At 42.7% G+C, this 17794-nt stretch overlaps 1 protein-coding gene across 8 annotated transcripts in view; it reads right to left on the bottom strand.

Moving 5' to 3' along the window:
- Myo1b (myosin IB) overlaps positions 1 to 17794 on the bottom strand; it is a 157933-nt gene that overhangs the window by 33905 nt on the left and 106234 nt on the right. For all 8 annotated transcript variants that reach the window (XM_087202659.1, XM_087202658.1, XM_087202656.1 and 5 more), the window contains exons 10-13: positions 17361 to 17508; positions 16964 to 17082; positions 9045 to 9131; positions 8396 to 8461 (exon numbers count right to left, since the gene is read on the bottom strand). In XM_087202659.1, coding sequence (XP_087058785.1) covers positions 8396 to 8461; positions 9045 to 9131; positions 16964 to 17082; positions 17361 to 17508 — 420 coding nt within the window. The remainder of the gene's footprint in view (positions 1 to 8395; positions 8462 to 9044; positions 9132 to 16963; positions 17083 to 17360; positions 17509 to 17794) is intronic.

Below are 17794 nucleotides of genomic sequence, written 5' to 3'. Positions count from 1 at the left end.
GGAGATTCCCAGTCTCTGTCACCAACTTCTCAACCTCCCACAGGTCCTCCTGGCCTGACCCTCTGTTCTCCCCACCCGGGTCAGGTCCCTCACTTTGACATCCTGGCACTTCTACAAAATCACACTGCATGGGGCCAGGGTGAGCCCCATGGGACACAAGCTCCGGATCTGAACTCCAGCCTCCCCGCCCTTCCTGATCATGTTATCTGAACGTAAGCATGTGTACAGTGTGTACGCATGTATCGATTAGTTTCTTACAGGTATTGTTTAGTTTCATGTAATTAAGATTACAACCCTCGGGACCAGGGGCTGACCATGCGCGCCTGCTCCTGGATTCCCCTCTTTGAACTGTGACTGAAGTTCCTACCAAAGAGAGACCCAAGGAAATTGAAGCGTCAACATCAACTCCCTAGCTACAAACGATCTGTCTCTTCTTACCAGGCCCACACTTCACCGCTTAGAGTCCGAACAATTTCTCCCTCCTACTGGTGATCTCACATGAATTCTCACATACAAGCCCCATGCCCCAGCCACTGCTGAATGGTGTGCAGGGCTTAATTTACTGCAGGGCAGCACATATGGAAGACACAAGTCACGTATCTGTTGAGTGAAGGCATTTTACCTAGAACCATGGCTTCCAGGAGGTGACAGAGCTGGCACTGAACCTTGGCATTCCCACCTCTCTTTCCTCTTGCCAAGAGATGGTGTCCATGGGAATCAAGGGACAGAAGGACTCTACCCAGGTGAACCTGACTCTTCTCACACAGGGTGGCCAGTGCTGGTCTAATGATTAATCATGGAAGGTCCCCATGGAATGTTGGCACTGAAGCTTGCTGCTACTTGTGAATATGTGGGGCTACTGCCCTTCATATCCCTCCAGAAATAACAAAAGGGAAAAAGTCCCAGAATGTTTTGAAAATTGAGCTTTTAAAATCAACTTTGGTTCTAGCCTGGACAAATTTTAAAATGGTACTTATGGCACAGCATGTGACCACATTCTTTCCTGGAAGTCAGCTAGGGGTGTGTAATCCCCAGCAATGACCTGATCAGAGGGAACATTAATCTACGCCATAAACGACACATGTGAAACCCACGGTGGACTGACCTTGTCCATGCTAAATTTAATCAATGGTCGTTGTTTTTTCTAAATCCCAAAGGTTCTTACTAAAGAGTGAACATTTATTTGCAATATTTTCAACAAAATATAATCTTAGAGGGCCAGGGATTTAGCTCAGTGGCACCTTGCCTGCCTTGCAAGTGCAAGGTCCTGAGTTCAATCCCTGGTACGGGAAAAAAAAATACAATGTTAGACACAAGGGGCATTCCCTGGTACTCGTCTTCAGACTAACTTTCTAAAGCCTTGTGCTCCGATCCCCAGAGCAAATGATTTTGGAAACTGAAGTCACTGTGGTGTAGATGACTTTTTATACCCAGTATAAAGCCAATTCAAAGATGAGAAAACCTAGCTTTCTTGGTTTGGAAAAATACGTTCTTATAAAATATAAAATTTTAATGGCTAATAGGAGCAGATCTTTGTTTTGGAAAACAGAAACATGGAGCCAGTCTTTTCTGTTATTTGCAACTCTGTCTCCCTGAAGCAACTTCAATACAATTCTGCTAACTCTTTCACCATCACTAATAAGGCAAAGTGGGGAGGAGTAACTGGCACCATTAGACACAGTACGTGGCTGGGGGCGTCTTGCAGTGCACCTCCAAAACAGGACTGCGAAATACACACAAGCACATCAAAAACCAGGGTCAAACCTTCACAAGCACAGCACAACTTTTAGGACTGAGTGAGCACTACACTACTGTTGCTGTCGACCTTTAAAAAGTCCTGTGTGAATTCTGTACTTCATGTCCACACAGTTAACCAACAACCACTGACTGCAAAATCACACAGCTGGAGAAGCCATTAGCACAGGAGCATGCGACAGACTGGCACTGCACACGGGTCATACTTACTGCACTCTGGTGCAAAGAGGGACAGATTACACAAAATGCCGTCAGTTCTTAGGCAGCAACAGACTTTGGAAAGTAAACACTTCCTCAGAGTTACTTATTGTAGCAAATGACAGCTTTTACCATTCAGGCTATATGTTTGATTCGTGCAAAACTTTAGATCAAGAGAGGTATTCCAAAGACAGGGCCACCACACCTACCTGTGGTGTCTCAACTGTGGTTCCTGCTACAGGAGAGTTATTCAGGATAAAAATGGTTTGGCTGAAATCAAAATTAATCCAATGCTTCTAATTCTAAATTATCAGGAAAAGGAAAATGTTCCTGACATGTACCCAAAGATCCAGGGGCAGAAGCTGTTGGCAGATTACAGAATCATGGAGAGACCCTGAATGACCCGGAAGTTCCTCCCTTCCTGGCCCTTGTGGTCCCACTGTGTGATCCATCTGTGCCCCGCCCCCCGCCCCCCTAAAAAACAAATAGAATGGTAAAAAGGTAGTATTCTCCTGGAGTAACGGAAGCTTGACTGACCTATGTTATTCTATTGCTAAAAACCAACCAACAAACAAACAAAACCAAAAAATAGAATACTACAATCATCAATTAACATCCCCGTGGAAATCAGCATCTATTGCAAACACAACTCCAAAGTCTGAAACATGTCATGAATGGCCAGGGCAGTAATTACTGCCAACACCAAAGGCTAAAGACATACATTTCTGGTGGTGTAAGTAGTTGACATTGTTCAAACATGGGGGTTGGGGCGACTTCACACACATGATTACAAATAACTTGCAAAAATTTAAAGAATAATAATATGTAAAAAGAAGTAACAGTTCAAAGAACTCCCATTTGTACCAATCTAATGCATCTCTCCCTTTATGCAGGTGTTAAATAAACACAAGGTTTGCAACATGGATTCTCTCTCCTTTGTAAAATAGCTGAACCAAGACCAGAAACTTATCACCCCTCCATGAAGGCCCCAAAGCAACTTTATATTTGGACACTTTTTTGGTTTCCCAAGAACCCTGTGAGCAGCCAGCACCTCTCCCCTGAGTCAGTCTCCAAAAAGGGAAGGGGGCAGGGAGTTCCTCTTCAGTGACTCATTTCCTCTCCCCACTTCTTTCCACAGGCTCCTTACGTGGACTGTTGCTCTAGTGTCTTACCCTCATTTACCCACCAGACTCTGGGATAAAACTAACACTTTCAGAGCATCTCCAAACAAGTACCTTCTGGGATTTCTATTATATGACCCCCTTGCATGAAGCCCCAAACCACCTCCCACCCGCAACAGCTATCTTAGAGAACACAGGTATATAGTAAGGCGTCTTCGTTCTACAATACTCCGCACTGTGGGTACCAGCTGCACACGAGGACAGCGAGCACTTACACTATATTTAGAAGAGTGGAATACACCACAATTTGAAACTCCAGGGCTTCTTTCAAAAATTCTAGACTTGGAGTCCATCCTTTCAACATCAAAGAAACAGAAAATCATACTCTCAGTAGAGTTCATTACTAGTTTATACTTCTAAGTATCAATCATGGATTTTCAACATGGAACACTTTCAAAAGATGCATTGAAAATACTGGCCTACTTGTATATTTCCCCTTAGCAACAGGGGAGGCTAAGGATATCTTATACTCTTTAACACAGGCAGATATATTTTTATATCTTGTACTTTTTAAAAACAATAAATGTTAAAAGACTAATAGAGGAAGCATCTCTGTCACTCTGTACTTGGGACAGTGAAATAGGAAGAAGCTTGCAGGCAACTAGAATGTGCTGGAAACAATGAACAGTTTAAACACAAAAATCGCGACTCTCTCAAGCAAAAAGTGCTGTTAATTACACACCTAACTGATTTCCTTGTAGTTCAGCACTTTCAAGTGAGGTCAAATTTTGGATATAACATGTTAGATGGAGTTCGATATTTTACATACAATGAAGGCTCTTATATAATAAATCAAACAGTACACTTACATGTAAAGCTGTAGGATTCTGAGTGCAATGTCACTGTTTTAGAGTAACTGGGCCGTAACACTGCTATCTGATGTACTGTTGGTCCCAGCATAGACGTACTTGGTGTGAAATCTTTGAAAGCCCCCAGTTACAATACTGTTCCATAGAACAATATAATGCACTTAGCCACAATCCATTTTTTGAAAACCACAAGGTCAAGAAAAAGGCTCCCAAGCAACTCCTTTTTAGAGAAAGTAAGGCTCAAAAAAAGCAACTCAAAATACATGGGAAAAAATTTAACACTAAATTTTCCCTTTCTAGATATTTATAAAATTGAATGACTGGCTAATGTTTTAGAAAACTTCCCTTCAAATATAAGAATATTTTCCTTCCAAGCATCTAATATGGTAAATTTTAAGAAAATCAGTGTTAAAGTGATTTTCCTAAATTTTTGAAAATTTGATTTTGAAAGTCAGAGCAAGAGCTACCACAAAATAGCTTTTATTCTTTTATGGAGATACTATAAATATTTCTCAGAAATCAAAGACCACATTTTCAGTGATAAGAACGTCCCAACTTAATGGTGTGGAGTATTTGGATTACACTTTTCTCCTTTAGAAAGTTGGATTTATGTACTACCAGAATTCATAGCTTGATTTTTTTTCTCTGAATTTCAATTCATCCTTTTCACCTTACTTTTGGTATCAGTGTTCAACTATCTGTGCTCCAAGCGGACATCGGGTCACATGTGGCCAGCTAGCCAGAGCTTATTCACCTAGCTGGGGCTGGAAGGTTCTGCAGTCAAATCCATGTGTCATCAACCCATGCTTTAATGCATCAGTTTCCCTCTTCCACTTAGAGAGGGACCAACGGGAATGAAAGGTTTCCAACCACTCAGCTGAAAAATGCTTTCATGGGAACTGTCTCTCACTGGGCCATTGAGGAAGAATCACTGGGCCATTGAGGAAGAATTAGACATGTTAAAATCAAATGTTCTGGACCTTACTGTCCAATTTTTAAAGTGATGCCTGGGGCATTCTAAAAGGCAGAACTCTTCATTGTTACAGTCAATTCCAGTGAAGAGCAAAGGCAGAATCTGAATTATATGCCACCATTTTCACTGTGGTAAAAGACACAGAAAGACCCATTTTATATTGATGTAGATTCTGAATATTTCCCTCCGTTGTCTGTGCCCTGGTGGACAGTTGTGGTCCTTTTAAGTTCCTAACCAGCCGTGTTTTTGAGTGTTCAATACTAAGCACTTCCTGGTGTTTCCATATGCTTGAGTATTGCTGAGAATCCAGGAAAAGGTTGGCCGGCATGTGGGGTATGTATGTGAACAATTTGTTGAAAGAAAAGCCTATGTAGTTCCATATCAAACAGCAGATAAACCTATCTAAATGCACCCAAATTTCCATTCTGAATTTCCCTAAAATTTTTATTAAATAAAAAGCAAGAAGTTATTAAAAATAAGATGTTTAAAGATTAATTTGAGAAAGTTTAGACAGGAAAATAGAATAATTAACTATGATTAAAAAAAAATCTTAATCCTCTAAAGGAACAGGGCGGGCCAAAGCATTTAGTTCATGGAGAAGGAAAAGTAACTTTTAATGACGCATGGCCATCCTAAGACTTGCTGTAGACAGAACTGGATCTGCCCCAGGCTGAGTTCTGTTTAGGAAGGCTAACAGCATAGCCTTTGGTTTGAGGACAGGCTGCACATGTGGAGATCAGATTTCCATACAGATGAACGGTGTGTGAGGCTGAGGTCTTACACAGGCATTGCATCTGGAGGTCAGGCAGCAGGAGGTTACACGTTTGAAATTTACAGTTCACTCGGGAGGTCACTGTCTCCTGGGACACTTGGTCTCAACCCTGACTGCACACTGGAATCACCTGCAGCTTTAAAAATGCTGCCACCAGGGCCTGACCTAGCGATTCTGACATCACTGCTCTTTGTACAGCCTGGACATCGGAATTTTCAAAAGCTCAGCAGGTAATTGCAGTGTGTTGCTGAGCTGTTCCAGAGCTACTGAAGCAGTCCTCTTCCGAAGACAGGAAGAAAGCATTTACAAATATAATGCACACCTCTGCATTAACTGAAAGTTATCTAGCTGAAACAGTATTGAGGAAAATGGTGTCACTTGCAGAAGGAAGAAAAGTCCGGCAAGACAGGTGTGGAGAGAAACTTCAATTAGCCATAAGGAAAAAACGTTCCTAGGTTGCTGAAAGGTATTTTATCCAGGAACACCCACTTCTGTCTTTAGCAAACACACCTTTAAAAGTGATCCACCTCCCAATTCCACCTTCCCACCTGAAAGCTGCAAGCCTTCCACCTCACGGTCCCGGGACTGTTATCTCCAAGCAGACAGGGGACACGTCTATCAGGTTTTCCTATGGAATCTGGCTCACATTAGCCACTCCATACCTATGTGAGAAATGACTCCAGTTGCTCACGAGGTGTGACTCAGTTTCCTCTGAGTGTCATTATGGTCTCTTGCCCATAGCTGATTAGATCTTGGAACACACTGGAAGATGAGGCTACGTGGATATCCCATCATAACCTCATTATGGATTTGAAAAGTTTCCAAGTATTGTGACATGACATTAAGCAATGGCCCATTAATTAAGACTAATACATCTTTTTCTGGCAAAATTAAAATCAAATCAGATTTCAGAAATATTACTGAGTATCTTTGTCTTGTAACTTGCTAGTAATATTTCTGCTTACCAGTTGCCCTGCTCGTGAAATCATTTACATTTGCATCAGCAATGTATAGTACCAGGTAAGAAAAGTTTCTCCTTGTCAACTATAAAGAATGACTTTGATACTCGGCCCATCTACTGAGAGTAACTGAGGTCCTGCTGGAAAGAAATTAATGTCAGCACGGTGGCTTTTGAGTTCACGCGAGCAATCCTCCTAACTCTCAAACTTCACCAAAGGACTAGCAGCTCTCTTCTCACATTCTGTGACAGGACACCGACACAGGGAGACATGGTGTAGAGGAGCTGAGACACGGAGGGGGCAGCTGCCAGCACACACATTTCCACCTGGGACAGCTCCTGATGCTGGCCAGGTTCTGGGGGCGATGTCAAGGGTGTAGAAATTAACTGGGGACTTATCATAACATTGGCTTTTTCCCTTAATTCTAGAATCAGGGAAAGGGAAACCTGTAAGTTTTGGAAGAAAAGTAAAGAAATGCCTCTGGTCTCAACCCTAGAAGAAAGAAAAAAAAAAAACCAATAAATAAAAATATTAAAGGGGGGCTGGGGATTTAGCTCAGTGGTTCCGCTGCCTGCCCTGCAAGTGCAAGGACCCAAGTTCAATCCCCAGCACCAAAAAAAATATTAAAGGGCCTGGGATGGACCTGGGTCCCGTGACTGAATTTCCACAGCTGTCTAGCTTTGGGGGAGACACTTGAGCTTCAGGGCCTTGCTTTCTCGTCTATAAAATGAGGATAAAAGCAACTACTGTACTTCTATGAAGTTGCTCTGAAAATTAAATCAGACAATACACACAATGCCATGATGCTTGCAGAGCCAGCTCTCGGTACACACTTACCACTAGCTGTTGAATTACAGCACACGATTGAGGGAGAATATACTACTATCAACATGGATGTTATCAGAACAAGGAATCTGTTAGAAAATTTTAGCAGAAGAGAATGCTCTCGTGTTTTTTTCTGTGATTCTGTGCCTGTTATGTTTTGGAACATGTAAATTCTTAGGGGTGGCCAGGCTGGCAGGATCCTGTTACTGAAAGCAATTCACAAATCATGATATGTGGGGGGAGAATTAAGAAAACAGGAGCCTGATCGACTCATTACTTCCCTGAACGACAGTAGAACACGACTCCTAAAAGTGGTAGTGTCTTAATAGCTCCCTAGAACTGCTTCTAAGTGTCAGACTTAGCATGAGGGTGAACAGGAAGTTCTAATGTAAGGGTATGATGTTAAAACACTTGATGTGTCACAAGGACAGGGTCCTCGGTCTCAGGGTGCATGAGTGTTCTGCTCCCCCATGCCTGGCTCTTCTCCTGGCACCCACTCGTCACACGACCTGCAGAGAGTGAATGGCCACAGGCAGGACGTCCTCGCAGCTTGCGGAAGTCTCAAGAACTTCCCACTGGACATTTCGAAAGTCAAGTGCTAAAATCCGAAGTTCTTAGCAGGGCCAGGGATTTGGTCAGTGGTGTTGCATCTGCCTGGCAAGCACCAGGACATGAGTTCGATTCCCGGTACCAAAAACACCCCCCAAAAAAAGTTCTTAGCAAATAACAATTTCTCAAAATGCTCTCAGCATTGAGAACACACACAACACAAACACACACGAATTTTGTTACAACTGCACAAAGGATATTTGCAGATTCAAAATTATAGTTACTTATCATAAATGTTGGCTATAAAATACACGATTTCCTTTCCCGCTGTCCTGCTTTAATAAAAGTGCTACAAGAAATTCTGAAAATCTTACCTCAAAAATTTCAAAGCCATAAATGTCCAAAACGCCCATGACCTTCTTTCTTACTTTCGTTTGTGCCTTAAAAACAATTTCAAATTACTGAATTAGTTAAGGCGTAACATAGCACTAAAGCATTCAATGAACACACACATCTAAGTGAATTGTTTTTTCTTAATTAGGAGAATAACTGTAATTTAGTGGGTTTTTTAAACTTACGAGATAGGATATCAGCATGGAATCTAAAAACATTACTGGTGCTTATTTAATAAAAAGGGGGGATCACTGTACTGCACAAGAGACAGGGCCTTCAAGATCACCCCGTTTAACACTCTCGTTTTAATGAAGAGCATGTTAATCTTCAGAAAGCAAAGTGACTTTTTCAGCCAAGTGCATGCACACAGTTACCAAACAAGCCAAATGAGGACTTTCAGAGTAATTCCACAAAGGCCTTCGCCTTAGCCGACTCACCGGGAGTCAGTGCACACACAGCAGAGCGAAATGAACAGAATCCCTGCAGTTCTCCATCTTATACCAGGTAAATTCTTTTTAGTGGTAATCAGTTATCTGACTATAACTGACTAAACTTTATCCAACTTAATGTTCGCACTATGGTGTGAATGCCATTTACTACAGGCAATTCCTCTGCTTAGAGACCTAGTACCTTAATGCTTTCGTTGATTCGATTTACCAACCATGAGAACAACCTGCTGTAGAGGTTTTTAGCCAAAGCATCTCGGGCATAATAAGCCTATTAACAAAAACAGAAGAAGAATTAAAAACCCACAAATACCACTTCATTTCCATTAAATACTGAAAATATTTTAAAAACTATTTAAAGCCCTTTAATTTCAAATTTCTTTTAGAACCAGTTTTTATTATATTCTGGATAAGCATTCAAGCTATTAATTAGGCAAATTTTTTATAGACAGTTATTGTACTTTTTTGCATCCCTAGACCCTAATTTTATTTATTTATTTTTCAGTACCAGCGATCCAACTCAGGACCTTGTGCTTGCAAGGCAGGCACGGTGCCACTGAGCTAAATCCCTGGCAAAACCTAATTTTAAATATTGCAAAAGTTTTTGTCACAAAGATACTTATCTCAGTGTTACAGAACAGAGGAAAACCAGAGGCAATTTCTAAATCCAACAGTGAAATATTAAAATAAATACATGGGCTGGGGATTTAGCTCAGTGGTTCCGCCGCCTGCCTCGCAAGCTCAAGGATCTGAGTTCGATCCCCCGTACCAATAAATAAATAAATAAATACATACATACATACACACACACCCATTGAAAGAGATATACAGGGTCATCATAGAGTAATGGTTATGAAATTAATAAAATGGAAATGTTTATGCTGTTTGGAAAAATGTTTTTAAATGTATACTTAATACAACACTTATTTTTTAAAACTACACACAGGAAAGGAAATATATTAAATGGCTCTGACTGATGGCATCATTAAATTTTTCTTCATTCAACTGTTTTCTAAAAATCTTCTACCATGAATTTTTAAAATTATATAACGACCAAGGACCTGAGTTTGATCCCCAGTAGCAAAAAAAAAAAAAAAATTATATAACGAAGATAAAATCATTCTTATGTGCTTAATTATGTGTTTCTAATTTGTCAAAGACAGACAGATACATGAACGTCTTTATTTTCTGATGGTGCTTGGGACCAAACCCAGGACCTCATGCAGGACCAGCAAGCACTTTACACTCAGCTACATCCCAGCCCAGCACATATGCCTTAATGACTTAGCATCCAAAGGCTTGAAAAGCTAGGCTTGGCAGGAGTAGGTGCCCAGTGGGTAGCGCCAGTGAGGACCAGTGAGTTTACCACTACCCTCCTGGAGTGGAGTCAGGGACAGAGAAGCCCCCTCCTGCCATGTATGTGTCTACTTTGCTGCTCACAAGCAAAGACTCAGCTGTTACTGGTAAAATAAACTGGTACTTTTTTATTTCATACAGAGCACAACTTGTTTGATTCTGTGGGGATGTTTGTTCCTCAGAGGCAAAGTATTAACAACTTTCCTAACCTGCTCACTTCCCTCACCCCACAGCTAGGAGGACAACACCCTCTCCCTTTCACCTGACCTCCTGTGCTCATCCTAAACCCCCATCCCCAGATCTCAGACAGTGATGCAAACCGGAAGTGGAAAATACACCTAGAAATCGGCAAAAGAAGGGGGTGCATAGTTTCGTAGCAGAAAATGCACGTGAAATGCTAAAACACAGAAAGAAGCCAAAATATAATTTGGATACAGAGCCTTTCCCTGATACCCTTCCTTCTAGTTTTCACTCTTTCAAAAGGTAGGTATTATTTGATTTGTTGATGATAGCCACTCTCTCTGGAGACAGATAATAGGAACTAGGGAGATCTTTTTCAAATGGTAAGGGGAACAAGAGACAGGGCAAAGGGGGAGAGGGGAGGGAAGAGGGATTTAAAAAGAGAGAGAACTGAAGAAACAATGGAAATAGACCTTTTGCAAACAGGAAGGGGAACAACAGTCAGTCGGAAGGATGGGAGGGGAAGGGGAGGAAAACAGAATTAAGAGGTGCTGTGTACATGCGCAAACTCCCCATGGTAAATGTAATCATTATGTACTGCGAACACGGACTAACAGAAACATTAGTAATAAAAAACATAGGTAATCCAACCACTTACACTGGGGCCCGGCACATGGTCTACAGATGTATTTATACTACAGAGGTATTTTTATATTATGACTTTTGAAGCAATTACTTCCTCTACTACTTTGTGGGCCCATACAGTGCAATTGCTCAATTCTTTCCCTTATCTTATTGCAAATTCAAGTTATCTCAAAACACCACGTATTTGCAAATAAATTCTTTTTCACCTTAATGTCACCCAGCTCTTTCAAAAGACTCAAGCTATCTGCTTCTATCACAGCACCATTTCAGGAAGGAACTGCACTAACAGGGACAACTTATTCTTGGAAATGGCTTTCTGGTCTTAAAGCGCATTCACAGGCAAGATCAGCTTTCTCTGCATCTTTCACACAAATGTCAGTCCAGGGGTCTCCAACGCAAATGCTTTCCAGGACTGTGTGAGAGAACTGAATGGGAAGCAGTGCATCTGTAGGGGTTGGAGGATGCATTCTAGGTGAAAGATACTCAAATTCAAAGTTTAAGAAGCAAATAAAGTGAAAGAAAAACCAAGCATTTGTCAAGTGAAATAATGCCCACTGAGCTGTGTGTGGCACCAGGGGCTGCCCATTTGCTGCCCTGCCTTCCTGAGCCTGATCCAGGCCTCCTAATCTCCACAGCCATACCCTAACAAGATCACTAGTAAGGTGTGCAGAGATGAGGGAACATGCCAGATAGGCAGGTTCACCACCCTGGATTCTAGACTCACTACGAAAAGACTATGCAATTCTGCAGCTGAATGAAGATTCCCAGTGGAATCTGCTTCCCAGGTAATGCGTGCCCCAGGACAGGATGTGCTAAGCAAGGTGGGGACAGACACACCCAGACACATGCCTGTCTTCCTTCCAGGAGCTGCCTTGGAGCTGGGGAGACCAAAGTGACACAGCCAGAGGCCAAGTGCCACACTGAAGAGAAAAGTTGAGAGAAGGGGACGTCTGGGGGTCTATTGATGAAGGGAGCTCCTTGGATGGGGTGCAATCAGATAGGCAGAAAATAAGCAAAGGCACCAGGTAAAAATAAGCATGGCGTGAAGGGGACTAGAAGGCCCCAAACTGAGATAAGCCGCCCGAGGTCAGATTACTGAGCACCTCAGTGGCCAAGGACAGAGCTATGTCATAGAAAGAAAACGATAAAATAAATGTAATACACTATATTAACAGAGCCAAGGACAAAAAAAATCATAAGACCATCTCAATAGATGCAGAAAAAGCATCTGACAAAATACAACACCCACTCATGATAAAAACCCTACAAAAAATGGAATAGAAGGTCTTTATGTTAACCTGATTAAGGCTATAAATGAAAAAATCAATGGCCAACAGCATACTAAATGGTCAAAAACTGAAAACCTTCACGCTAAAATCAGGAACAAGACAAAGATGCCCATTATCACTACTCCTATTCAATATAGTTCTGGAAACATTAGTCACAGCAATTAGAAAAGAGAAAGAAATAAAAGGAATAAAGATAGGAAAGGAAGAAGTTAAACTGTCATTATTTGCTGATGATATGATACTCTACATAGAAGACCCAAAAAACTCTGCCAAAAGACTTCTAGACTTAATTGACAGATTAAGAGTAGCTGGATACAAGGTAAATACTCAAAAACAATAGCCTTCTTGTACACAAATAACAGACTCACTGAGAGAGAAATTAGGGAAACAAATCCCTTCACAATAACATCCAAAAAATGAAATATCTAGGAATCAATCTAACAAAGGAAGCAAAAGACCTCTACACTGAAAACTACAGCACCCTGAAAAAGGAGATTGAGGAGGATATAAGAAAATGGAAAGACATACCTTGCTGCTGGGTAGGAAGAACCAATATAGTGAAAATGGCCATACTTCCAAAACTGCTATATAGATTTAAAATAATGCTGATTGGAATTCCAACAATATACTTCATAGAACTAGAGAAAACAATCCAAAAATTCATTTGGAACCATAAGAGACCTAGAATAGCAAAAGCAGTTCTAGGCAACAAAGACATGGCTGGGCATATCACAACCCCCAACTTGAAACTATACTACAAAGCTACTGTGATAAAAACAGCATGGTACTGACAAAGAAAGAGACCCGAGGATCAGTAGAATAGATTAGAAGACACAGAAACAACTCCAGACATACTCAACCACCTCATCTTTGACAAAGGAGCCAAACACCCTGACTGGAGGAAAGATAGCCTATTTAATAAATGAGTGTTGGAAAAATTGGATTTCAACCTGCCAAAGATTAAAACTAGACCCATACTTATCACCATGCACTAAACTAAGATCGAAGTGGATTAAAGATCTAAATATTAAAGCAGAAACATTAAACTTGCTAGAAGATAAGTTAGGCAGAACTCTTGAAGACATTGGCATAGGAAAAGACTTTATGAACAAAACCTCAGTAGCATGGGAACTAGCACAAAGAATCAACAACTGGGATCTCATCTTATTAAAAAGCTTCTGCACAGCAAGAGAGACCACCAACAGAGCTAAGAGACAACCTACAATGTGGGAAAAAGGTTTTAGCAGCTGTACCTCAGACAAAGGACTACTATCTAGAATATATAAAGAATTGAAAAAAATCAGATCACCCCAAATTCCAAGACCCAATTCAAAAACGAGCATCTGAAACGAACAGACATTTCTCAGACAAAGAAGTAAAAGCAGTAAATAAGCACATGAAAAAATGTTCAATATCACTGGCTATTAGAGAGATGCAGATGAAAACAACACTGAGATTCCACCTCACCCCAGAAAGAATGGCTGCTATCAAGAAATCAACCAATAACAAATCCTGGCAGGGGTGTGGCGAGAAAGGAACCCTTCTCCACTGCTGGTGGGAATGCAGACTGGTGCAACCACTGTGGAAATCAGTATGGAGATACCTCAAAGAATTGGTCTAGATGTCCTATTTGATCCAGCTATTCCCTTGCTGGGTATCTTCCCAAAAGAATTAAACAAATCATACCATAGCGATATATGTGCACCCATGTTTATTGTGGCACAGTTTGTAATAGCTAAAGCTTGGAAGCAGCCCAAGTGCCCATCAACTGGAAACTGGATAAAAAAGATGTGGGTTTTTTTTATAAAATGGAGTACTACTCAGCCATAAAGAGCGAGAAACTAGAGACATTTATAGCTAAATGGATGCACATTGAGGCCATACTCTTAAATGAAATAAATAGGACACACTTGTAAATACAGAATAGTTTCTCTAGTGTGAGAAACTGAAAGTGTAAATAAGGATTAAAACAAATAATTGATAATGTAACATAGGAAGAAAAGGTCCAAAGGGGAAGAGGAAGCAGGAGGGGTAGGGGAAAGGAAAGAAGGGAAGGAAAAATTATGAGAAAAGGAAAAAATGGAAACAAAGTCTTTGTAAATAGGGAAGGGTGGAGGGGGTGAAGGGAGGGCAGGGGAATGAGGAAAAAATAAGAACCAAGATACATCATGCACAGGTACAAGCACCTGATGATAAATGTAAACATACTGTATACCTAAAATGTACCAATTAAAGGATTTAAGAAAAAAAAAAAAAAGAAAGAAAATGATAAACTCTGCCTGAGTCTACACTGTTTCAGTATTAGACATCCTATCTGGGGAAAGATCTAAGTGCTTTGGGGGAAAATGAGGCACAGGGCAATAAAGAGGATACTGGACCCCAAGAATGGAAGCTATGAGGGAAAGTTAGTAAAATAAATCACTTCCTGCAGGAACCAAAACTGACCAGGAAATAAGATCAAGAGAATGAGATACTCTGATTCCATTCAAAAGGAACAGCACTCAACTAAGGTGCTGGAAACCTGAGGGTCCTGAGCCAAATTCTTTCAAGGCAAAGGTTTAAATATGTAGAGAAAGTTGTACCCCATGCGACAAGGTAACTCAAGTAAGCTCATCAAGTAAGAGGCACCCAGACTTGTTTTCTGCAGAGTGAAATACACACTAAAAACAGACCCGAAAGACAGAAACCGCCTACCGGGACTTCCTACAGGACACAGGGTTTTCACGGCACCTCCGAGGCTGGCATTACAAACTGTCCAAACTCAGTGTTCTCAGACTGTGGTGTGGACCAGCAGCAGCCCGGTGCCTTGGCAATGCTGAGAGATGCAAATTCTTTGGTCCTTCCACAGACCCACAAAATCCAGCACACTGTGGGTGCGGCCTGTCAGCTGCTCAACAAGCCCCCAGGTGATTCTGACGCATGCCGGGCCTGAGGGCCTCTGCTGCAGACACCCCACCGGAGACCCCAAGCTTAGCCCCGCCACACCCCGCTCTGAATCCTCTTCCCAAATCTAAGCTGCAGCAAAGCCTTACCTATCACAGCTCTGGCTCCTGATAAGCGCTCCAACCCTGCCTTTTCTCAATGCTTTCTTCTGCAAATGCCCCACTGCCTGCTCTTTATACATAGGAATCCTTCAATTTCTACACAAAGCCTTCTGTCATTCCTTACATGAGGGCTTTGTGCTGTGCAGGCTTTCAACATTTTAGAGGGCATGGGGAGGTTGCTGGGAATCGAACCCATGGCTTTTGCACTGAGCTACATTCCGAGTCCTTTATTTTGCAACAGGGATTTGCTAAATCACTCAGTGGCCCAGGCTGGGCTAGAATTTGGTGATCCTCCTGCCTCCACCTCCCAGAGTGCTGGCTGGGATTACAGGCTTGTGCCTCCACACCTGGGTGAGCATTTCTTGATGAAGCCAGGCGCAATCTGACCTGACCTTACAGCAGAAGCTGTCACTTAGCAGGGCATACGGATAGCAGTTACAGCCAGGGGAGGACTGCAAGCAACCCAGTCTACAGCTACAAATCAACTTCTAGTGCCTGCCACAGCCACCAGCATGGGCAGCATTCTTCAGTGAGCAGAGGGAAAGTCTCGCTCTGCTCACACCACAGACAAGGGTGAACTCCACCTTTCTGATTTACAGAGCGAAGGCTAGTTAGGAGGAGGAGACAGAAGAATACAGCTGAATAAACAAAGCGGGCCCAAGCAGAAAGTCCTGCACTAGTCCTGTGATTCTAGCCCAGAGCAGCACCGAGGTGGGAAAAGGTCTGAGGCCGAGAAGGAAGAGTCTGCACTGCCAGGGCCTCCACACGCCGCCTCGGATGCATGATGCACACAGCCATCCAAGTATCCATCTGCTTCAGTGAACCAAAGGGAAAGAAGGCTTCCGCTCACTTCCTCAGCTCCAGGGTGAAGGACAGGAAGCCAGGGAGCCCAACTTGGCCACCAGCCCACAAAACTGGCCTCTCCCACTCTCCTCCCCAAATCAGGTAAGCAGCAACTTCCTTTCTCTAGTAGCTTGGGCCCCAAACATTTAGTCATCCCTGGCTCTTGTACCAAACTTCATGGCTTTGGCAGATCCCAGTGCCTCTGCCTTCTAACAGGTCCGGAATGGAGGACCACCTCACCCACTCCAGTGACCACCAGGCTCAAGCCACCCACCAGCATCTCAGGGTTGGGGGTGACTTCAGTTGCCCTGCTTTTCCCTCCCTCCCCACACCTGGCTTTCTACACCCAGCCAGGACCACTCTCAAAACACAGGGCTGATTGAGCCACTTTTCTTCAAAATGCTCCTGTGCTCCTTGTCCCTCTGACCCGCCCCGCCCCACACCTGCCTTCAAACTGTCCTTACTCTGCTCATCTTTTCCTTTTGGTCACAGCTCTCACCTGCTGCTGGCTTGCTATGCCTTGTGTTTATTATGTCTGCTGTTGTTATCCCCTTTCCCTTCCAGGATTTGAAGCTCCATGTGAAGGAAGCAGAGACTCTTATCTGTTTACTCTATCCCTATGTCCCCATGCCCAGAGCAATGTCTCAAATACAGTATGACAGTGTTAAGAGCCTGCAACTAGGAATTTCACACACAAATATCACCAAGTTCGAAACCTTTTCTTGTGTACCCTACGACTGACCCACCTGAGCCACATTCAGGGTTGTTGAAACTTTCTCCTGCTTGGCTTCCACTGTTCGGAAACTGAATGCCCGTTCCAGAACGGACTGATCGATGCCAGTCAACTCGCAAATTTCTTTTAACTCTGTTGGGGACAGGGGAAAAGGGGCACAGAAAGTAACTCTCCGTGTGCTGCTAGTAATAACTACCAAGGCCGAGGCTGATGCTGAGCCACACTCAAACCCAACAGCCTAACGTGACAAATTAGAAGGATTAAGTCTTGGCTGCCATTATTACTTTGGTCTGGATTCACTAGGAAGTTTTTCTGAACCAACGCAAAGCGTGAGTTTAATTTTCTAGATGAAAACCTGGGCAGAAGCTCAAGGCAAGTTTCCTACCAGGGCTGAGTCTCCACAGACTTACCATTTTTATCTTTTATTTTGCTTTCATCTAAGCCATTCACTCGTGATTCGGGCTTGAACTCGATGTTCCCCAGTTTCAACACCGCTGCCACCACCTCCAAGACGGACTCGGCTTCGTGGTCCATGAAGCCTACAATCTGCATGGCGTTCTGGGGAGAGAGAACCAGCACCTGCTCCCTTTCTCTGGTTCTTTATCTTTTGAGACAAATCAGTCAGCTTTCTTTCTGGGGGGTACAAATCATAAGATAAGGCCACTATCTGGCTGGGTGGTATGTGAGTGTGACTCAAGGACCTGGGAGTCTTGCATGCTGGGCAGAGGGGCAGGTGGAGGCTGGAGAACCAGCCTGAGGTCCACTTCCCCAAGGTGGCTCTGTGTGAGTGTCCTCTTCCACACTGGGACTCTGCTATTGGAAACGAAACCGGACAAGACGCTTC

Source organism: Heterocephalus glaber, unplaced genomic scaffold, assembly GCF_053883595.1.
Source record: "Heterocephalus glaber isolate CG9 unplaced genomic scaffold, H.glaber_assembly_v1.0 deba00001778, whole genome shotgun sequence".
Classification (NCBI taxonomy): Eukaryota; Metazoa; Chordata; class Mammalia; order Rodentia; family Bathyergidae; genus Heterocephalus; species Heterocephalus glaber.
The sequence above is the reverse complement of the archived record's forward strand: the minus strand, read 5'-3'. Positions and strand labels throughout refer to the sequence as shown.